General features: G+C 46.4%; 1 protein-coding gene across 3 annotated transcripts in view; it reads right to left on the bottom strand.

Moving 5' to 3' along the window:
• Positions 1-20,213, bottom strand: part of aadat (aminoadipate aminotransferase) — a 119,431-nt gene that overhangs the window by 37,742 nt on the left and 61,476 nt on the right. For all 3 annotated transcript variants that reach the window (XM_072515755.1, XM_072515753.1, XM_072515754.1), the window contains exons 7-8: positions 9,386-9,451; positions 5,064-5,146 (exon numbers count right to left, since the gene is read on the bottom strand). In XM_072515755.1, coding sequence (XP_072371856.1) covers positions 5,064-5,146; positions 9,386-9,451 — 149 coding nt within the window. The remainder of the gene's footprint in view (positions 1-5,063; positions 5,147-9,385; positions 9,452-20,213) is intronic.

The following is a 20,213-nucleotide window of genomic DNA, read 5'->3' on the forward strand; positions in this document are numbered from 1 at the left end:
ATTCCAGGTGAGGTCTAACTCGTGTCTTGTATCAATTCAGCTTAACCTCCTTGCTCTTGTACCCAGTGTCCCGATTAATGAAGCCCAGAATCTAGAGCTTTATAACTACCCCACCACCTTCAATGATCTGAAAGGGAGGGCAAGGTGTGTTCATAACATAGAATCATAGAATTTACAGTGCTGAAGGAGGCCATTTGGCCCATCGAGACTGCACCGGCTGTTGGAAAGAGCACCCAACTTAAGCCCACCCCTCCATCCTATCCCCGTAACCCAGAAACTCCAGTTAACCTTTTTTGGTCACTGAGGGCAATTTATCATGGGCAATCCACCTAACCTGCACGTCTTTGGACTGTGGGAGGAAACCGGAGCACCCGGAGGAAACCCACGCAGGCACGGGGAGAACGTGCAGACTCCGCACAGACAGTGACCCCAGCCGGGAATCGAACCTGGGACCCTGGCGCTGTGAAGCAACAGTGCTAACCACTGTGCGAGCGTGCCGCCCAAGGAGTGCACTTTATCTGCTCCCCTCTTCAATCATCGAATTTAAAGAAATATTGGGCATGGAACAAATCTATAATGTACCAAAAAAAGGAGAGTTAATATTCAAGTGTTATGGGGGAGGCGTTTTCAGAACCCCAAAATGTATCATGGAGTTCAACCAACCTCTCCCTTTAATGGGTTTGTTGCTTTTCCGACCACGCGGCTTTTTCACCACAGAATCATAGAATTTACAGTGCAGAAGGAGGCCGTTCGGCCCATCGAGTCTCCACCGGCTCTTAGAAAGAGCACCCCACCCAAGGTCAACACCTCCACCCTATCCCCATAACCCAGGACCTCCACCCAACACGAAGGGCAATGTTGGACACTATGGGCTTGTAGCATGACCAATCCACCTAACCTGCACATCTTTGGACTGTGGGAGGAAACCGGAGCACCCGGAGGAAACCCACGCACACATGGGGAGAATGTGCAGACTCCGCACAGACAGTGACCCAAGCCGGGAATCGAACCTGGGACCCTGGAGCTGTGAAGCAATTGTGCTATCCACAATGCTACCGTGCTGCCCACTTTCCCTAGGTGTGGGATTACAATTATGGACACGTGGGTTTTTAAAACACTGTTTATTCCATGAACTCAACTTAACATCTTAAATAAACATTGGATCTCTTAACACCCCTTACTTCAAAGATAACTCAGAAAATATTGGACCAGTAAATAATTCCTTAAAATGTTCCTTCAAACTTCCAAGAGACTTAACACCTTTAAACAAAATCACATCAGGTTAAAGGCTTTACTTTAAATCACTCAAATGATCCAGAGATAGTCTTTCATGGCAGAAATCCAGCTCACTGCAAAACACAGACACACACCCAGTTCTTTTCCAAACCAGAACTTCTCAAGCTGCTGTCCCAAACTGGCTTTCTCCTTTTAATCAGCTCACAGCAAAACAGCCAGGCACTTTTCAAAACTGAAACTTCAAAATGGCTGAACTGAGCTGAGCTCCACCCACTCTCTGACATCACTGTTTTCTTAAAGGTACATTGCTTACACATCCATTTCTTAAAGGTACTCTTGCATGACACAGGCGTTATTGCTCCATTGCTCTTGAGTAGGGGGGGCAACTGTGCTAACCACTGTGCTACCGTGCTGCCCATAAAGCAACTTGAAGCAACTCACTGGGTGCTACTACATTCTTTTCTGCCAATATGGCACACAAATCCTAAATTAAACTCCTCCCCGAAATTACCCTGACAAACTTACTCCAAACTTTACCAACTTTTAAGAAGATTATTTATATGTTGTGTTCCAACAGTTGTCCGAATGGAAACCATTGCTCTTTGAAATGGCTGTAACTGAAGCAACAAGAGAATTTAATTCAACAACAGAAACAGAAAATGCAGGTCTGACAGCATGTGTGGAGAGAGGAGGGAGCTAACATTTTGAGTCTGGATGACTCTTAGTCAAAGCTGGAGAGGACCGGAAATAGGGTCAGATTTATACTGTTGTCGAGGGGTGCGGAGCGGTGGGGGTTGGATAGGGGGCCAACGATAAGTGGAGATTGACAAAGATGTCGAGGACAGAAGACAAAAGAAATGTAAAAGAAATGAAGCTAAGAAGGTGACACATAAAGAGATTAGAATGTGTGAATGGCAGAATATTTAGAAGAGTATTTAATTCCATCCCTCCTGGCAGGTTTAATGCTGGAGCGGGCATTTAATTAATAATAATCTTTATTAGTGTCACAAATAGGCTTACATTAATACTGCAATGAAGTTGCTGTGAAAATCCCCTAGTCGCCACACTCCGCCACCTGTTCAGGTACACAGAGGGAGAATTCAGAATGTCCAAATTACTTAACAAGCACGTCTGCCAGAACTTGTGGGAGGAAACCGGGGCACCGGGAGGAAACCCATGCAAAATTTACATTCTAAACGGTGAGCTCATGTAAATAAAGGTAATTAAGAGTAAATTCTCTTCAGGTTAGATCAGGTAGGGAAGATAAAAAAGAAAGACTATAAAAAACAGGCAAATTCACCCTATGCAAAGAGTTGTTTTAAGATCGCAGTCTACACAGCCAGGGAGCTGTGTTCACTGTGGCAAAATCAGGTTTTTGAGAAGCCGGTTGCCTCTATTCCAAATCGGAAACAACCCCAAAAGAGGAGTGCCTAGTTTGGTAACTATTGCTGGATTTTGCTTACAGTTTAAAACCAATGAGATGTTGTTTGGGGAGGTTTAAATCTGAGGTTAAGACAATAAGCGCGACTTGGAACTGGATGAATTTAAAGCTATTGTGCATAGCCATTAATGTAGTTAACTGTATTTTAATTTACTTTCTTGGTGTTTTACTGTTAAATAAATAAGTATTTTTTTTAAAACCATCACAAAAGGGACATCCTTCACCTGTCTTCACATCTTTCCTCACATTATACTAAATTGCAAACAATACAGTCGAGATCAGGCATTATAAATTTTCCTTCTGGGTTTTGGAATACCCTCGCATTTAAGAGCAACTGTGCTCTCAGCAGGGTGATAGATGCCTAGCGGCACAGAGCAAGGCTGGAATTACTTAATTAATTTTGCATATGTGTTTAGTAAGGAAGAGGAATCTGACGAACCACCTGCAGAGATAGTGGAGGCAATCGACGGTGTGAGAATTTATTTGTTCATGGGAGGTGGGCATCACAGGTTGGGCCAGCATTAGTTGCCCATCCCTGAGGGCACTTAAGAGTCAACCACTTTGCTGTGGGGTTGGAGTCACACGTAGGCCAAGCCAGGTAAGGATGACAGATTTCCTCCCCTAAAGGAGATCAGTGAACCAGGTGGGTTTTTACAACGATCGACAATGGTTTCATTAGACTTTTAATTCCAGATTAGATTTATTTTTTATGGAATAAGGTGGGATTCGAACCCATGTCCCCAGAGCATAACCCCGGATCTCTGGATTACTAGTCCAGTGACAATAGCACTATGCCACTGCCTTCCCAATTGAAAGGAGTAACTGGAAAGAGTGGCTGTGCCTCGAGTAGATGAGTCACCTTGTCCAGACGGTTTGCACCCCAGGTTGCTGAAAGAGTACGAGCAGAGACAGAGAAGAGTTTGCCGTAACGTTTTAATCTTCCCAAATAGGAGGGGGGTGGGGGAGAGAGAAAGAGGGGCTGCCTGAAAATTGGACAGTGGCAAATGTAACACCCTTATTCAAGAAAGGATGCCAGGACAATCACAGAATTAAAGACCAGTTAGATTAACATTAGTGGTGGGTAAGGTATTAGATACAATGATCAGGGGGGAGAAAATAACAGCTACTTGGGGAGGTTTGAGTTAAGTAAGGAGAGCCAGCATGGATTTGTCAAAGGCCGATGGTGTTTGACGAATCTCGTTGAAATCTTTGATGATATAACTGAGAAGGTTGATGAAGGGAATGCGGTGGACGCTGCCTATGTGGATTTTGAGAAAGCCTTTGAGATATCACATAAAAGGCTGGTGAAGAAAATTGAAGTTTATGGGATAGAAGGGTCAATGGTCAATTGGATTAAAATGAATTGGATTACGACTGGAAGCAGTGAATCATGATGCATAGCTGTTTTTTGGGAGTGTTTTCCCTCAACAGTCAGTACTGCGATTTTTGCAAAATATAAATTACTTGAATCTTGCAATACGGAGTAACATTTTTAACTGTATCAATGATACCAAACTTGGCAAACTGTGAGGATGATACAAAATCGCCAGCGACAGGATATACACATATATAGAAAGACTAGCAGATTGGGATGGCACATGGCAGGTGATATATATATGCCTATATAGAGAGAGAGACCAGCAGGTTGGGAAGACAAGTAGCAGATGGAATTGTACAGAGGAGCGTGGCGTGTTGCATTTTGGTAGAAAGGATAGGGAGAGGTAACACAGACCTGATGGCGCAATTCTAAAGAGCGGGCAGGAGCAGACGCACTTGGGAGCTTGTCTGCATCAATATTTGAAGGCGACAGGGTGCATTGAGAAGGTAATTAGCAAAGTACATGGGATGTTGGGCTTCAGAAATAGGGGTATTGCATATAAAAGCTGGGAAGAACATTAAAAAAAATGTTGTTAGACCCCACCCTCAGGCACTTAAACTATCCCCTGCCTTTGCAGGAAACTGCAAGCCTATTGAAAAGTCCCAATTAAACTCCATTAATTGCCTTAATGAAGTCCTTAGCCTGATTGGTTCGCGCTGCCAGCCCTGATCCTGCCTCCTCTAAAATGGCCGGCGGCGTGAACTAAATAAACACGCTGGTTGGCGATGGTATTTTTGCGGCTCATCTGCCTCCATTCCTACCCCCCAAAGTGCAGCCCTTTGACTCTAACGAGGCATCATCTTAGGCGAGGAGAGAGCTCTGGTTTCGGCTGGTGGCCTCTACGTTAAACTCCAGTCGGCTGTTGTCAGGAGCTTCCTTTGGTTGGGACACAGCAGCGCAGGCGCAGGCTGCCCGGTCCTCACCAGGCATGACCGGTTGGCAGCCCAAGACAGGTGCCCACGGTACAATATACCCCCATTGACAGAAGAGAAGAGACAACATCCTTACCCTGAAGACAAGATTTTGGAGAAGGAATCTGCCCTGATTACCCGACCATCAACATCCAGAGAAAGAAACGATGGCGCCCAAGGCTGAAAGTCAAATGAAAAACACAACGAAGAGTCATGATCAGTTGTTGCAGAACAATACGAATATCCTTCATGGTGTGTCGGCTGTGAGGGATTCAACTGTACTATCTCCCTGTTCCTGGTCCTGCGTAACAACTCATTGCAAGCCATGATAACAAGGGCCTAGCTATCTACATGCTGCCTGGTGCAGCATGGTAGCACAGTAGTTAGCACAGTTGCTTCACAGCTCCAGTGTCCCAGGTTCGATTCCCGGCTTGGGTCACTGTCTGTGTGGAGTCTGCATGTTCTCCGTGTGTGTGCGTGGGTTTCCTCCGGGTGCTCCGGTTTCCTCCCACAGTCCAAAGATGTGCGGGTCAGGTGGATTGGCTATGATAAATTGCCCTTAGTGTCCAAAAAGGTTCGGTGGGATTACTGGGTTGTAGGGATAGGGTGGAGGCATGGGCTTAAGCAGGGTGTTTATTCCAAGAGCCGGTGCAGAAGCGATGGGCCGAATGGCCTCCTTCTGCGCTGTAAATTCTATGATCAGGGGAAGACTCACCAGACAAATTATGACAGCCAGCTTAAGGACATAATGGGTCCGATGACCAAAGCTTTGGTCAAAGATACGCTTTAAGGAATGCCTTAAAGTGAGGCAGAGAGGGGGGGGGGAGAGGAATTCCAGGGCTGGGGCCTCGGCTGAAGGCACGGCCACCAATAGTGGGGCAACTGGGAAATTAGGGATACGCAAAAGGCCAGATTTCGAGGAGCACAGCTGTATCGGAAGCATCTGGGGATGGAAGTGGTGGGGGTAGGGGTGTGGGGGGGGGGGGCTATAGGGAGAGGGGAATCCCAAGGGAGGAATTTGAAAATAAGGATGGAAAATTTCTAAATCATCCAGCTGGTTCGGCAGAAGAGGATTCTGGGAGTAGCTAACTCAGTCACCTCGACTGTACTGTGGGTCGGCGAAGAACTGGTGTCAAAGGAGGAAGTGTTGAGTATCCTAAAGCGCATTAAGGGTGATAAGTCCCCGGGGCCGGATGGGATCTGTCCCAGGTTACTGCGGGAGGCAAGGGGAGAAATAGCTGGAGTCTTGACAGATATCTTCACATTCTCTATGACCACAGGCGAGGTTCCAGAGAACTGGAGAATAGCCAATTTTGTTCCCTTGTTTAAGAAAGGAAGCAGGGACAATCCAGCAAATTATAGGCCGGTGAGCCTGACATGCGTGCTGGGGAAGCTTTTGGAAAAGATACTAGGGACTGGATAAATGCACATTTGGAGGAAAATGGACTTGTTAGTGACAGACAGCATGGTTTTGTAAGGGGCAGGTCATGTTTCACCAACTTGAATGAGTTTTTTGAAGAGGTGACAAAGAAAATTGATGAGGGAAGGGCTGCGGATGTACTTTATGTGGACTTTAGTAAGGCGTTTGACAAGGTCCCACATGGCAGACTGGTACAAAAACTAAAATCACATGGGATTTGAGGTAGGCTGGCTGGATGGATACAGAACTGGTTATAGAAGACAGAGAGTAGCGGTGGAAGGGTGTTTTTCAGAATGGAGATTTGTAGCTAGTGGAGTTCCACAGGAAGCAATGCTGGGACCTCTGTTGTTTCTAGTATATATAAATGATCTTGAAGAAAATGTGGATGGTCTGATTAGTAAGTTTGCGGATGATACGAAGATTGGCGGAGTTGCTGATAGTGCCGAGGATTGTCAGAGGATGCAACAGGATATAGATAGATTGGAGACTCGGGCACAGAAATGGCAGATAGAGTTTAATCCAGCCAAATGCGAGGTGATGCATTTTGGAGGATCAAATCTAGGTATGAATTATAATGTAAATGGTAGAACCCTTAGGAACATTAACATACAGAGGGATCTGGGTGTGCAGGTCCATAGTTCCCTAAAAGTGGCAACACAGGTTGCCAAGGTGATTAAGAAGGCATATGGCATGCTTGCCTTCATCAAAAATAAAAAATAATCTTTATTGTCACAAGTAGGCTTACATTAACACTGCATTGAAGTTACTATGAAAAGCCCCTAGTCGCCACATTCCGGCGCCTGTTCGGGTACACAGAGGAAGAATTCAGAATTCTCAGCTGGTACGGGAATTGAACCCACGCTGCTGGCCTTGTTCTACATCACAAACCAGCTGTCTAGCCGATTGAGCTAAACCAGTCCTTTCAGCCGAGTCATTTAGTACAGGAGTTGTAGAAATCATGTAACAGCTATATAAAACTTTGGCTGGGCCACATTTGGAGTATTGCGTGCAGTTCTGGTCACCACATTATCAGGAGGACGTGGAAGCTTTCGAGAGCGTGCAAAGAAGGTTCACCAGGATGTTGCCCGGTCTCGAGGGTGTTAGCTATGGAGAGATGTTGAATAAACTCGGATTGTTTTCACTGGTAAGACGGAGGCTGAGGGGAGACCGGATAGAGGTCTGCAAAATTATGAGAGGCATAGACAGGGTGGATAGTCGGGGTCTTTTTCCAAGGATGGAAGTATCAATTACAAGGGGGCACAGGTTCAAGGTGAGAGGGGGAAAGTTTAAGGGAGATGTGCGTTTTTCACGCAGAGGGTGGTGGGTGCCTGGAACGCGCTGCCAGAGAGTGCAGTGGAAGCAGGAACATTAGCAACATTTGAGAGGCATCTGGATGGGTACATGAATAGGGAAGAAATGGAGGGACACAGACCGAGTAAGGGCAGAATGTTTATTTTTAGTGGGCATCATGGTCGGCGCAGGCTTGGAGGGCCGACGGGCCTGTTCCTGTGCTGTACTTTTCTTTGTGCTTTGTTCTAAATTCTTGATTGGGAGTACAGCGGGCGAAAGGGGAATGGGACTTCCTGAGAGTTAAGACACGGACAGCCAAATGTTCGGATAGCCTCAAGTTTCTGGAGGGTAGAATGTTGGAGACCAGCTTTTCATGTCTTTTTCTCTTTCGAAAATAAAACTACTGGGGGGGTGTGAGTGTCTTTAACGTCAGTAAGCAGCACCTGAATGCTGCAGGGACGTCTTCGACCTCGTATGTTACCAGTTGCTTTTAAATGACGAGAGGTCGCTAATTTAGGCCTTTGTTTTGGTGAGATTCAATTATGGTTCTCTCCCCACAGTTACGGCCTGACCTGCGACGCATTTTCTCTCCAATAATATCAAAATATAGGCAGACATTCGGGTGCATACTGAGGGAGTGCCACACTGTCAGAGGTGCCTTCTCCCAGGTGGGGCTTTACGCCCAGAACCCCTCTCGCCCTATTATTCGAAGAAAACTCTGCCCATGGGACACGGGTGTCTCTGGTCAGACCAGCATTTATTGCCCATCCCTGAAATGCCCCCGAGGAGGTGGTGGTGAGCCGCCTTTCTTGGACCGCTGCAGTCCATGTGGTGTAGGTACACCCCCAGTGGATGTAAAAGATCCCATGGCACTATTCCGAAGAGGAGGAGGAAATCTGCTCTGGTGTCCTGGCCAATATTTAAGTCCTTAACTGACATTGCGTTACCTTTTTTGTTGGGAGTTTGCTACCGTGCTTCCTGCATTGCAACAGTGACAGCACTTTGTCGTGTGAGAGTACCTTTAAGAAATGGGTGTTTTTATAGAATAGCTGTAGTGGGTGTACCTTTAAGAAATGGCTGTTTATTACTGCAGTGATGTCAGAGAGTGGGTGGAGCTGGGCTGTCTGTCAGCTTTTACCTTTGCTTTGGACTTGTAGCTACACGGTCTGTTTTGGTGTTGTTGTGAGAGCTGGATAGCTGCAGGCAAAGCAAACAGCTGTAAGGATCCCCCTCTGCAGGCTACAGACTGACTTCAGCTCACTTGGAGATTTCAAAGTGGTACATGTCTCAGTAGAGAAGTTAAACCTGATGTCTTTCTGTAAAAGGGTTCTTTTTTTTGTCTTATGGATGTTGCAAGGAAAGATTAAGAGTTACTTATAGAGTACTGTATTCTTTGGGGGATTTATTGGTGTTGATAGTTGTTAAGATGTTTACTGTGGGTTTATAAAGTGTTAACTGGTTTCATAAACATTGTTTTAATTTAAAAGTACTGTAAATCTCTGTGACATCACACCTGTAAGGTAAGCCTGTGTGCTCCCCATACCACAATCTATTAAAATTTGTGGGTCAGGTGAACTCCATGATACACTTTGGGGTTCTCTAAACCCTGGCCCATAATAACTTTGAAAGAACACAACCGCCGACAAAACCTCTTTGGGATGTCGTGAGATTGTCGATTGCGTTATATAAACGAAAGTCTTTTCTTTTACCTTTTCAAACTGCAGAAAGTAATAAGGATCATCTTCAATTATCAGTAAATTGTATTTCCTGGCAATCTGCAAAACAAATGAAAAGTACATGTTGAATTTATACAACGGAGAGGTTTCTCTTATTTTCCGAACATTTTTCCTCTCTGGGTGAAAATTGTTCCTCCAGTTTTATGACCATTTCCGTCCTCGAGAGGCCAGATTTCACCTGTGAAAGTGCGGGAGGGTGCAGGAGTGAGTTTTCACAACATGTAGCCCAAGTGGCCTCAAAGGTAACGGCATTCCTGGAGAGCTCTGGGTAAACAGAAAAGGGTTAGTACTAATAAGGATGGGTACTTCATGACAACCCTGAGTACAACTGGAAACAAAGAGTTTGCATCTTCGTTCCAACTGGCCAAGAAGCTATGAGCAGTGAGGGGCACCAAGAGTGCATGGCGGATTGTGCTTTAATGACTACAAGAGAACATGAGGAATTGAAATTGGAGTGGACCTTTCAGCTCTTTGACTCTAACTTACCATCCAATAAGATCATGGCTGATCGACCTATCTTCTTGTATGAGGGGAGGTTGGGTCGACCAGGCCTGTATCCACTGGAGTGCAGAAGAGTGTGAAGCTAGTCATTGAACCAGTCGCTACAAGTGAATGGGCAACACCAATAGTTCCTGTATTGAAACTTGATGGCTCAGTGAGAAAAAAAACGCAGAACGAAAAAAACTACAGCACAGGAACAGGCCCTTCGGCCCTCCAAACCAGCACCGACCATGCTGCCCGTCTGAACTAAAACCCTTCCGGGGACCATATCCCTCTATTCCCATCCTATCCCATGTATTTGTCAGGACGCCCTTACAAGTCACTATCGTATCTGCTTCCACTACCTCCCCCGGCAGCGAGTTCGAGGCTACCACTGCCCTCTGTCTAAAAAAAACTTGCCTCGTGCATCTCCTTTAAATCTTGCCCCTCGCACCTTAAACCTGTGCCCCCAAGTAATTGACTCTTTCACTCTGGGGAAAAAACTTTTGACTATCCACTCATAACCTTGTCGACTTCTATCAGGTCGCCCCTTAACCTCTTGTCGTTCCAGTGAGAACAAACCGAGTTTCTCCAACCTCTCATCATAGCTAATGCCCTCCATACCAGGCAATTATCCTGGTAAACCTCTTCTGCACCCTCTCCAAAGCCTCCATATCCTTCTGGTAGTGTGGCGACCGGAATTGAAAACTATACTCCCGAGTGCGGCCTAACTAAGGTTCTATACAGCTGCAGCATGACTTGTTAATTTTTAAACTCAATGCTCCGGCCGATGAAGGCAAGCATGCTGTATGCCTTCTTGACTACCTTCTCCACCTGCTTTGTCACTTTGTGACGTTTTTACCTGTACACCCAGATTCCTCTGTCTATCAGTACCCTTAAGGGTTCTGCCATTTACTGTATATCCTCATCAATCACCTTTGTCATTTTGATCAAGTTAGTGAGTCACGACCTCCCCCTCACAAAACCATGTTGCCTCTCGCTAATACGTCCACTTATTTTCAAGTGGGAGTAAATCCTGTCTCGAAGAATCCTCTCCAATAATTTCCCTACCAATGATGTAAGGCTCACCTGCCTGTAATTACCTGGATTATCCTTGCTCCCCTCCTTAAACAAAGGAACAACATTGGCTATTTTCCAATCCTCTGGGACCTCCCCTGTAGCCAGTGAGGATCCAAAGATTTCTCTCAAGGCACCAGCAATTTCCTCTCTTGCCTCTCACAGTATTCTGGGGTATATCCCACAGGCCCTGGCGACTTGTCTACCTTAATGTTTTTCAAGGACCCCAATACCACCTCATTTTTGATCTCAACATGACCCAAACTATCTACACAGCCTTCCCCAGACTCATCATCCACCAAGTCCTTCTCCTGATGAATACTGAAGCAAAGTACTCATTTAATACCTCGTTCATTTCCTCTGGCTCCAAGCATAGATTCGCTCACCTGTACTTGAGTGTGCCAACCCTCTCACTGGCTACCCTTTTGTTCTTTATATATGTATAAAAAGCCTTGGTATTTTCCTTAATCCTGCTGGCCAATGGCTTTTTGTGACCTTTTTTAGCCCTCCTGACTCCTTGCTTAAGTTTCTTTCTACTTTCCTTGTATTCCACACTTGCTTCATGTTTCCCCAGCCTCCTAGCCTTGACAAATGCTTTCTTTTTCTTTTTGACTAGGCTCGCAATATCTCTCGTTATCCAAGGTTCCCGGAACTTGCCATACTTATCCGTCATCCTTACAGCAACGTGCTGGTCCTGAATTCCTATCAGCTTACACTTGAAAGCACCCCACATGCCAGATGTTGATTTGCCGTCAAACATCTGCCCCCAATCTACATTCTTCAGTTCCTGCCTAATTTTGTTGTAATTAGCCTTCCCCCAATTTAGCACCTTCACCTGAGGATTCCACTTATCTTTATCCATCAGTACCTTAAAGCTTACTGAATTGTGGTCACTGTTCCCCAATTGCTCCTCTACTGAAACTTGGCCGGACTCATTCCCCAATACCATAAGACATAGGAGCAGAATTAGGCAACTCGGCCCATCGAATCTGCTCTGCCATTCAATCATGGCTGATATTTTTCTCATCCCCATTCTCCTGCCTTCTTCCCATAAGCCCTAATCCCGTATCTATCTCCGTCTTAAAGACACTCAGTGATTTGGCCTCCACAGCCTTCTGCGGCAAAAAGTTCCACAGATTCACCACCCTCTGGCTGAAGAACTTCTTCCTCATCTCTGTTTTAAAGCCCAAAACTGGTCACAATACTCCAAATAGGGTCTGACCAGAGCCTTATACAGCCTCAGAAATACATCCCTGGTATTGTATTCTAGCCCTCTCGACAAGAATGCTAACATTGCACTTGCCTTCCTAACTGCCAACTGAACCTGTACGTTAACCTGAAGAGAATACCAGGTCCAGTAGGTCCCCTTCCCTAGTTGGACTATCTACACACTGTTTCAAGAAGCCCTCTTGGATACTCCTTACAAACTTTGCCCCATTACACACCCCTAGCACTAAGCGAGTCCCAGTCAATATAGGGGAAGTTAAAATCACCCAGCACAACAACCCTGTTACTTTTACACCTTTCCAAAATCTGCTTACATATCTGATCCTCTATCTCTCGCTGGCTGTTGGGAGGCCTATCGTAAACGCCCAACATTGTGACTACACCCTTCCTATTCCTGAGCTCTACCCATATTGCCTCGCTGTATGAGCCCTCCGAGGTGTCCTCCCGCAGGTACAGCTGTGATATTCTCTTTAACCAGTAGTGCAACTCCGCCACCCCTTTTACATCTCCGTCCATCCCGCCTGAAACATCTAAATCCTGGAACATTAAGTTGCCAATCCCGTCCTTCCCTCAACCAAGTCTCTGTAATGGCAACAACATCATAGTTAAAAGTACTAATCCAAGCTCTTAAGTTCATCTGCCTTACCTGTTAAACTTCTCACATTGAAACAAATGCTGTTCAGTCCACCAGACCCTCTTTGATCAGCAAGCACATCCTGCCTGCTCTTCCTCTGTGCCTTACTGGCCCTACTCACTAGTTCCCCTTCAGTTAATTCACCGTTGCTCTGGTTTCCATTCCCCTAGCCTCACTAGCACGTCGCACAGGGAGTAACCCTGACATTGCAACCCGAGAGGTCCTGCTTTTTAACTTTCTACCTGACTCCCTGAACTCCTGCTGCAGGACCTCAACACTCTTCAGACCTACATCGTTAGTACCAATATGTAGCACGACCTCTGGCTGTTCACCCTCTCCCTTCAGAATGCTTTCTGCACAATCATAGACATCCTGGATGCTGGCACCAGGGAGACAACATACCATTCTGGAGTATCTTTCACGCCCACAGAAGTGCCTCTCTGTACTCCTAACTCTAGAGTTCCCTATAACTATTACGCATCTAAACCCCCAGATCCCTTTGGACAGTCACTGAATTTAGCTTCTTACCATCGAGAAATTACCCTGATCTATTATTTTTGGTCCAAATCAGATAACCTGACAACTGCTGACATTGAAATCCATCTGCCACAGTTTTGGCCATTCGCCTGGCATATCACAGAATGATACAGTGCAGAAGAGGCCCTTCGGCCCATCGGGTCTGCACCGGCGCATGAAAGACACCTGACCTGCCCACCTAATCCCATTTGCCAGCACTTGGCCCATGACAGACCATCACCACCCACTTGGTGAAAACGTTTCTCCCCAAATCCCCCTTATGCTTCTTGCCTCTCACCTTGAACCTGTGTCCCCTCGTAGCTGTGTCTTTCATGTTTTTCACATGTGGAACGATTTGGCTGGACTGTACTCAAAACAATACTTCTCACTGTACATCGGTACAAGTGACAATAAAACCATATCCAAATCCAACTGACCCTTCAACTAAGGGGAACAGCTGCTCACTATCTAACCTGTCCAAGCCCCTGATAATCTTGTACACCTCGATCAGGTTGCCCCTCAGTCTTCTCTGCTCCAGTGAAAACAACCCAAGCCTATCCAAACTCTCTTCATAAGAACAAGGAGCAGGAGGTAGGCCACCTGGCCCCTCGAGCCTGCTCCGCCATTCAATAAGATCATGGCTGACCTTTTTGTGGACTCAGCTCCACGTACCCACCCATTCACCATAACCTTTAATTCCTTTAGTGTTCAAAATCCAGCCAATGCAACATCCTGGTGAATCGTCTCTGCACCCCCTCCAGTGCAATCACACCAGAATTGCACACAGCACTCCAGCTGTGGCCTCACCAAAGTTCTATACAACTCCAATATGACCTCCCTGCTTTTGTAATCTAAATCTATCAATATCGCTTTGTAATTTTATGCTGTCCTCTACACTGTCTACAATGCCTTTGTGTCATCAGCAAATTTGGATCTGTGACTTTCTATGCTATTATCCAAGTCATTAATAAATAATGTAAACAACTGAAGCCCCAACACATGTTGCCAATTTGAGTAATTACAAATTATTCCTCCTTTCTGTCGCCTGCCACTCAACCAATTTCCCAGCCATGTCAGTAATTTGTCCTCAATTCCGTGGATTGTTTCCTTAGTTAACAGTCTCTTAAGTGGGACTTTATCAAATGCCTTCTGGAAGTCCATATAATCAACATCCGTAGATATTCCCCATCGGCTACCTTTGTCACGTCTTCAAAAAATTCAATGAGGTTTGTCAGGAATGACCTACCTGTCATGAATCATTGCTGGCTCTCCCTGATTAACTAAAAATGTTCGAGGTGTTCAGTTGTCCTATCCCCGATTATAGACACCTACAATTCCCTCACCACAAGTGTTAGGCTAACTGATTTGTAATTCCATGGTTTTCCTCTTTCACATTTCTTAAAAACCAGAGTGACTTGTGCAATTTCCCAATCCAGAGGGACGCCTCCTGAATCTAGGGAACTCCGAAAGATTATAGTTAGGGCATCGACAATAGGCTCCCCTACTTCCTTTCAGACCCTCGGATGGAAACCGTCAGGTCCTGGGAGCTTGTCGCTGTTTAGTTCCATTAATTTCCTCATTATCGATGTTTTATTTACGTTAATTTTATTTGGTCTCTGTCCCCGATCCACTATTAATGTCCTGGGACTTCCGGCAAGCTATCCTCCTTTCCTCGTAGAATGTCAGAATCGCTACAATGCAGAAGGAGGCCATTCGGCCCATCGGGTCTGCACCGACCCTTGGAAAGAGTACCTTACCTACGCCCCGTCCCTACCCTGCCCATACCCTGACTTGGGGGGTTATTCGGGCGGCACAGCAGAAATTCATCCCAAGGAGGAGGAAACATGCTAAGGGCAGGACACAGCATCCATGGTTGATGAGGGAAGTCAAGGACAGCATAAAAGCAAAAGAAAAAGCATACAAAGTGGCGAGGATTAGTGGGAAGCCAGAGGATTGGGAATCATTTAAAAGTGAGCAGAGGGCAACTGAAAAAGCAATAAAGGGAGAGAAGATGAAATATATGAGCGCAAGTTAGCTAGTAATATAAAAGAAGATCTAAAAGTTTCTTTCAATATATAAAAAGGTAAGAGAGAGGCAAAAATAGACATTGGACCACTGGAAAACATGGCTGGAGAAGTAATAATAGGAAACAAAGAAATGGCAGATGAACTGAATAGTTACTTTGCATCAGTCTTCACGGTGGAAGACACCAGTAGGATGCCAGTGCTCCAGGAGAACCAGGGTGTAGAGGTGAGTGCAGTGACCATCACTAAGGAGAAGGTTCTGGGGAAACTGAAAGCTCTGAAGGTGGATAAGGCACATGGACCAGGTGGTCTACACCCCAGGGTCCGAAAAGAGATAGCTGAGGAGATTGTGGAGGTATTGGTGGTGAGCTTTCAGCAATCACTGGAGGCAGGAAAGGTCCCAGAGGACTGGAAGGTGGCTAATGTAACACCACTGTTTGAGAAGTGAGGGAGGCACAAGACGGGAAATTATAGGCCGGTTAGCTTGACTTCGGTCATTGATAAGATTTTAGAGTCTCTTATTAAAGATGAGATCGCGAAGCACTTGGAAATGCATGGTAAAATAGGACTGAGTCAGCACGGATTTGTCAAAGGGAGGTGATGTCTGACAAATCTGTTCGAGTTCTTTGAGGAGGTAACAAGGAAGTTAGACAAAGGAGAACTAGTGGACGTGATTTATTTAAATTTCCAGACGGCCTTAGACAAGGTGCTGCTTAGGAGACTGTTAAATAAGTTAAGAGCCCATGGTGTTAAGGGTAAGATCCTGCACAGAGGATTGGCTGACTGGCAGACGGCAGAGAGTGGGGATAAAGGGTCTTTTTCAGGATGGCAGCTGGTGACTAGTGGTGTGCCTCAGGGGTCTGTGCTGGGACCACAACTTTTTACAATATACATTAATGATCTGGGAGAAGGAACTGAAGGCACTGTTGCTAAGTTTGCAGATGATACAAAGATCTGTAGAGGGACAGGTAGTATTGAGGAAGCAAGGGGGCTGCAGAAGGATTTGGACAAGCTAGGAGAGTGGGCAGTGAAGTGGCAAATGAAATACAATGTGGAAAAGTGTGAGGTTATGCACTTTGGAAGGGAGAATTTAGGCATAGACTATTTTCTAAATGGGGAAATGCTTAGGAAATTAGAAGCACAAAGGGACTTGGAGTCCTTGTTCACGATTCTCTTAAGATTAACGTGCAGGTTCAGTCGGCAGTTAAGAAGGCAAATGCAATGTTAGCATTCGTGTCAAGAGGGCTAGAATACAAGACCAGGGATGTGCTTCTGAGGCTGTACAAGGCTCTGGTCAGACCCCATTTGGAGTATTGTGAGCAGTTTTGGGCCCCGTATCTAAGGAAGGATGTGTTGGCCTTGAGGAGGGTCCAGAGGAGCTTCACAAGAATGATCCCTGGAATGAAGAGCTTGTCGTATGAGGAATGGTTGAGGACTCTGGGTCTGTACTCGTTGGAGTTTAGAAGGATGAAGGGGGATCTTACTGAAGCTTACAGGATACCGAGAGGCCTCGATAGAGTGGACATGGCGAGGGTGTTTCCACGTAGGAAAAACTGGAACCAGAGGACACCATCTCAGACTAAAGGGACGATCCTTTAAAACAGAGATGAGGAGGAATTTCTTCAGCCAGAGGGTGCTGAATCTGTGGAACTCTTTGCCGCAGAAGGCTGTGGAGGCCAAATCACCGAGTGTCTTTAAGACAGAGATAGATAGGTTCTTGATTAACAAGGGGGTCAGGGGTTATGGGGAGAAGGCAGGACAATGGGGATGAGAAAATATCAGCCATGATTGAATGGCGGAGCAGACTCGATGGGGCGAGTGGCATAATTCTGCTCCTACGTCTTATGGGCGGTGCACACTCGATGGGCCGAATGGCCGCCTTCTACACTGTTAATTCTAGGATCTACTCTGCCTTTGTGACACACTTGCCTAATTTCTGTATTCATACAATCTAGCACTTGCGAGCTGCCACCAGGGAGGTCGATACACAACACCTATTACAGTTTTGGATCCTTTATTGTTCCACAGTTCCATCTACACAATGTCATCACTGGATGCTTTCCCCTCATTATATCCTCTCTCACCAATGAATTGATCGTTTCTAATCAGTACGACTACTCCCCACCCCCCCTCCACCCTGCCATTTTCCCTCTCCGCCCTGTAAATCTGGTATATCAAGTCCCCTGTTCTCCCACAGTCATGTCGCAGTAATGGCTACATATCATAAATTCTCAATTTGAATTTGTGCCTGCAGCTCATTCAATTTATTCCTTCTACTGTTCATTTGTATAAATGTGGGCTGTAGACTCTAACCTGTCCCTCAGCGCTGATGTTCATTCACCCTATTGTTATTTCTCTCTGCTGGTTTAATCAACATATTTCTTATAGTTGTGCCATCACTTGCCGTATCTGAAGTAGGGTTTCTGACTATATCGTTACATTCTGTCCCGTGACTTATTTTTGAAACTGTATTTTGAACCCCCCCCCCCCCCCCCCCCCCCCCCGGCACCACTCCTTTAGTTATGTTTTTACTTCCCTGATTTTCGTATCTCTATGCCAATTTGCATGTGGCTCGGGGAGGGCACCAGCGATTACAACCCTCGAGGTTCTGTTCTTTACTTTTGTCCCGAATTCTTGACGTTTCCCCAAACAGGAGCCCTCGGCAACTCTTGCCTGTGCTGTTGGTCTCATATCATGGATCACAACAACTGGAAGGAGATGGAAGAATACTAACTCGAAAGGGAACAACAATTTATGCTGCATGAGAAGTCGCCACCAATTGGCTGGCAAGTGCATTCTGATTGGTAAAGGTTTTAGCCATGTGAAATGCGCCAGGGAATAGTTAACTGCCAAGAACAAAGAACTGGCAAGAACATGGGGCTGGTTTAGCACAGGGATAAATCGCTGGCTTTGAAAGCAGCCCAAGGCAGGCCAGCAGCACGGTTCAATTCCCGTACCAGCCTCCCCGAACAAGCGGCGGAATGTGGCGACTAGGGGCTTTTCACAGTAACTTCGTTTGAAGCCTACTTGTGACAATAAGCGATTTTCATTTTTCATTTTCATTTTCAAAGAACAAAGAACAATACAGCGCAGGAACGGGTGTTTCGGCCCTCCAAGCCTGCGCCGATCACATGTCCTATCTAGACTAACCGCCTGTATCCTTCTATACCCCGTCTGTTCATGTACCTATCCAGGTAAGTCTTAAAGGTCGCTAACGTATCTGCCTCAACCACCTCACTTGGCAGTGCCTTCCAGGCCACCACCACCCTCTGTGTAAAAAAACTTCCTCTGTGCGTCTCCACTGAACCTTTCCCCCCTCACCTTGAACTTGTGCCCTCTTGTAATTGTCATTTCCGCCCTGGGAAAAAGCCTCCAACTGTCCACCCTATCTATACCCCTAATAATTTTATAAACTTCTATCAGGTCGCCCCTCAGCCTCCGTCTCTCGAGGGAGAACAGTCCCAGTTTATTCAATCTCTCCTCATAGCTAATACCCTCTATACCAGGCAACATCCTGATAAACCTTTTCCGTACTCCACGTCCTTCTGGAAGTGCGGTGACCAGAATTGCACACAGTATTCCAAATGTGGCCTAGCCAACTTTCTATATAACTGTAACATAATTTTTGAGCTTTTATACTCGATACCCCATCCTATTAAGGCAAGCATGCCTAATGCATGCTTAGGATCATCTGCAGACTTGCTAATCAGACCCGCTACGTTTTCTTCCAAGTCATTTATATATATTACAAAGAGCAGAGATCCCAGTACTGATCCCTCTGATGCACGATCAATTATTGCGAAAGCGAGATTAGAGAATAATCGGAGGCTTTATTAGACAAGATGTGTTCCTCAGCAGCTCGTAACAGAAAATGGCTGCAGCCGAGGATGAACACCTCTTCATATCGTCCACTAGGCGGAGCCAGCAGACAGGGATTTACCCACATATCTCTAATACAGTAGTACCTCCAACACAGGTACCGTAATACATGTAATATGGTCTACCACATTCACCCCCTGTTGAAAAAAAAAAGAGTCCGGCAGGGGTGGTGGCAAAGCCTTTAACAGTAACAATAACAACCACAGTAACAATTACAACAAAGAAATCAATCGATTGGGGGCCTTGATGGTCCTCTGCGACCGTCGCAGTCTCGGTGGTGATGCAGGCGCCGACTCAGGCATTTTCAACTCCGGGAGCGTGCAGCCCTCTGCTTCGTTACCTCCGGGTGGAACCAGTAGGAGGCCGGATCCTCCTGGGGCGGGGGCTGCGGTGAGGTGCGCTGGTGGGGAGGTGGGTGGAGCAGAGAAGAATGGTTCGGGTGGAGGGGTTGGTGAGGGGGCCATGGGTGGGGATCCAGCGGGTGCCAGATCCCGGATGGGGACCGTGTCTGGTGTCCTTCGGGGCGTGCGACGTAGGCGTACTGCGAGTTAGCATGAAGAAGGTGGACCCTCTCGACCAACGGGTCAGACTTATGGGTCTGCGCATGTCTCCGGAGCGGGACAAGTCCAGGAGCTGCCAGCCATGTTGGGAGTGGTGTCCCGGAGGTCGACTTCCTGGGAAAATCAAGACGACGGTCATGGGAGGTTTCATTAGTTGTGGTACACAGGAGTGACCGTATGGAATGGAGTGCATCGGGGAGGACCTCCTGCCAGCGGGAGACCAGGATGATGTCTAGACCGTAGGGCCAGCAGAGCGGCCTTCCAGACCGTCCCGTTCTCCCTCTCCACCTGCCCGTTTCCCGGGGGTTGTAGCTGGTCGTCCTGCTTGAGGCAATGCCCTTGCTGAGCAGGAATTGCGCAGCTCGTCACTCATGAAGGAGGACCCCCTATCGCTGTGTACGTAG

Source organism: Scyliorhinus torazame, chromosome 9 (genome assembly GCF_047496885.1).
Source record: "Scyliorhinus torazame isolate Kashiwa2021f chromosome 9, sScyTor2.1, whole genome shotgun sequence".
Lineage (NCBI taxonomy): Eukaryota > Metazoa > Chordata > Chondrichthyes > Carcharhiniformes > Scyliorhinidae > Scyliorhinus > Scyliorhinus torazame.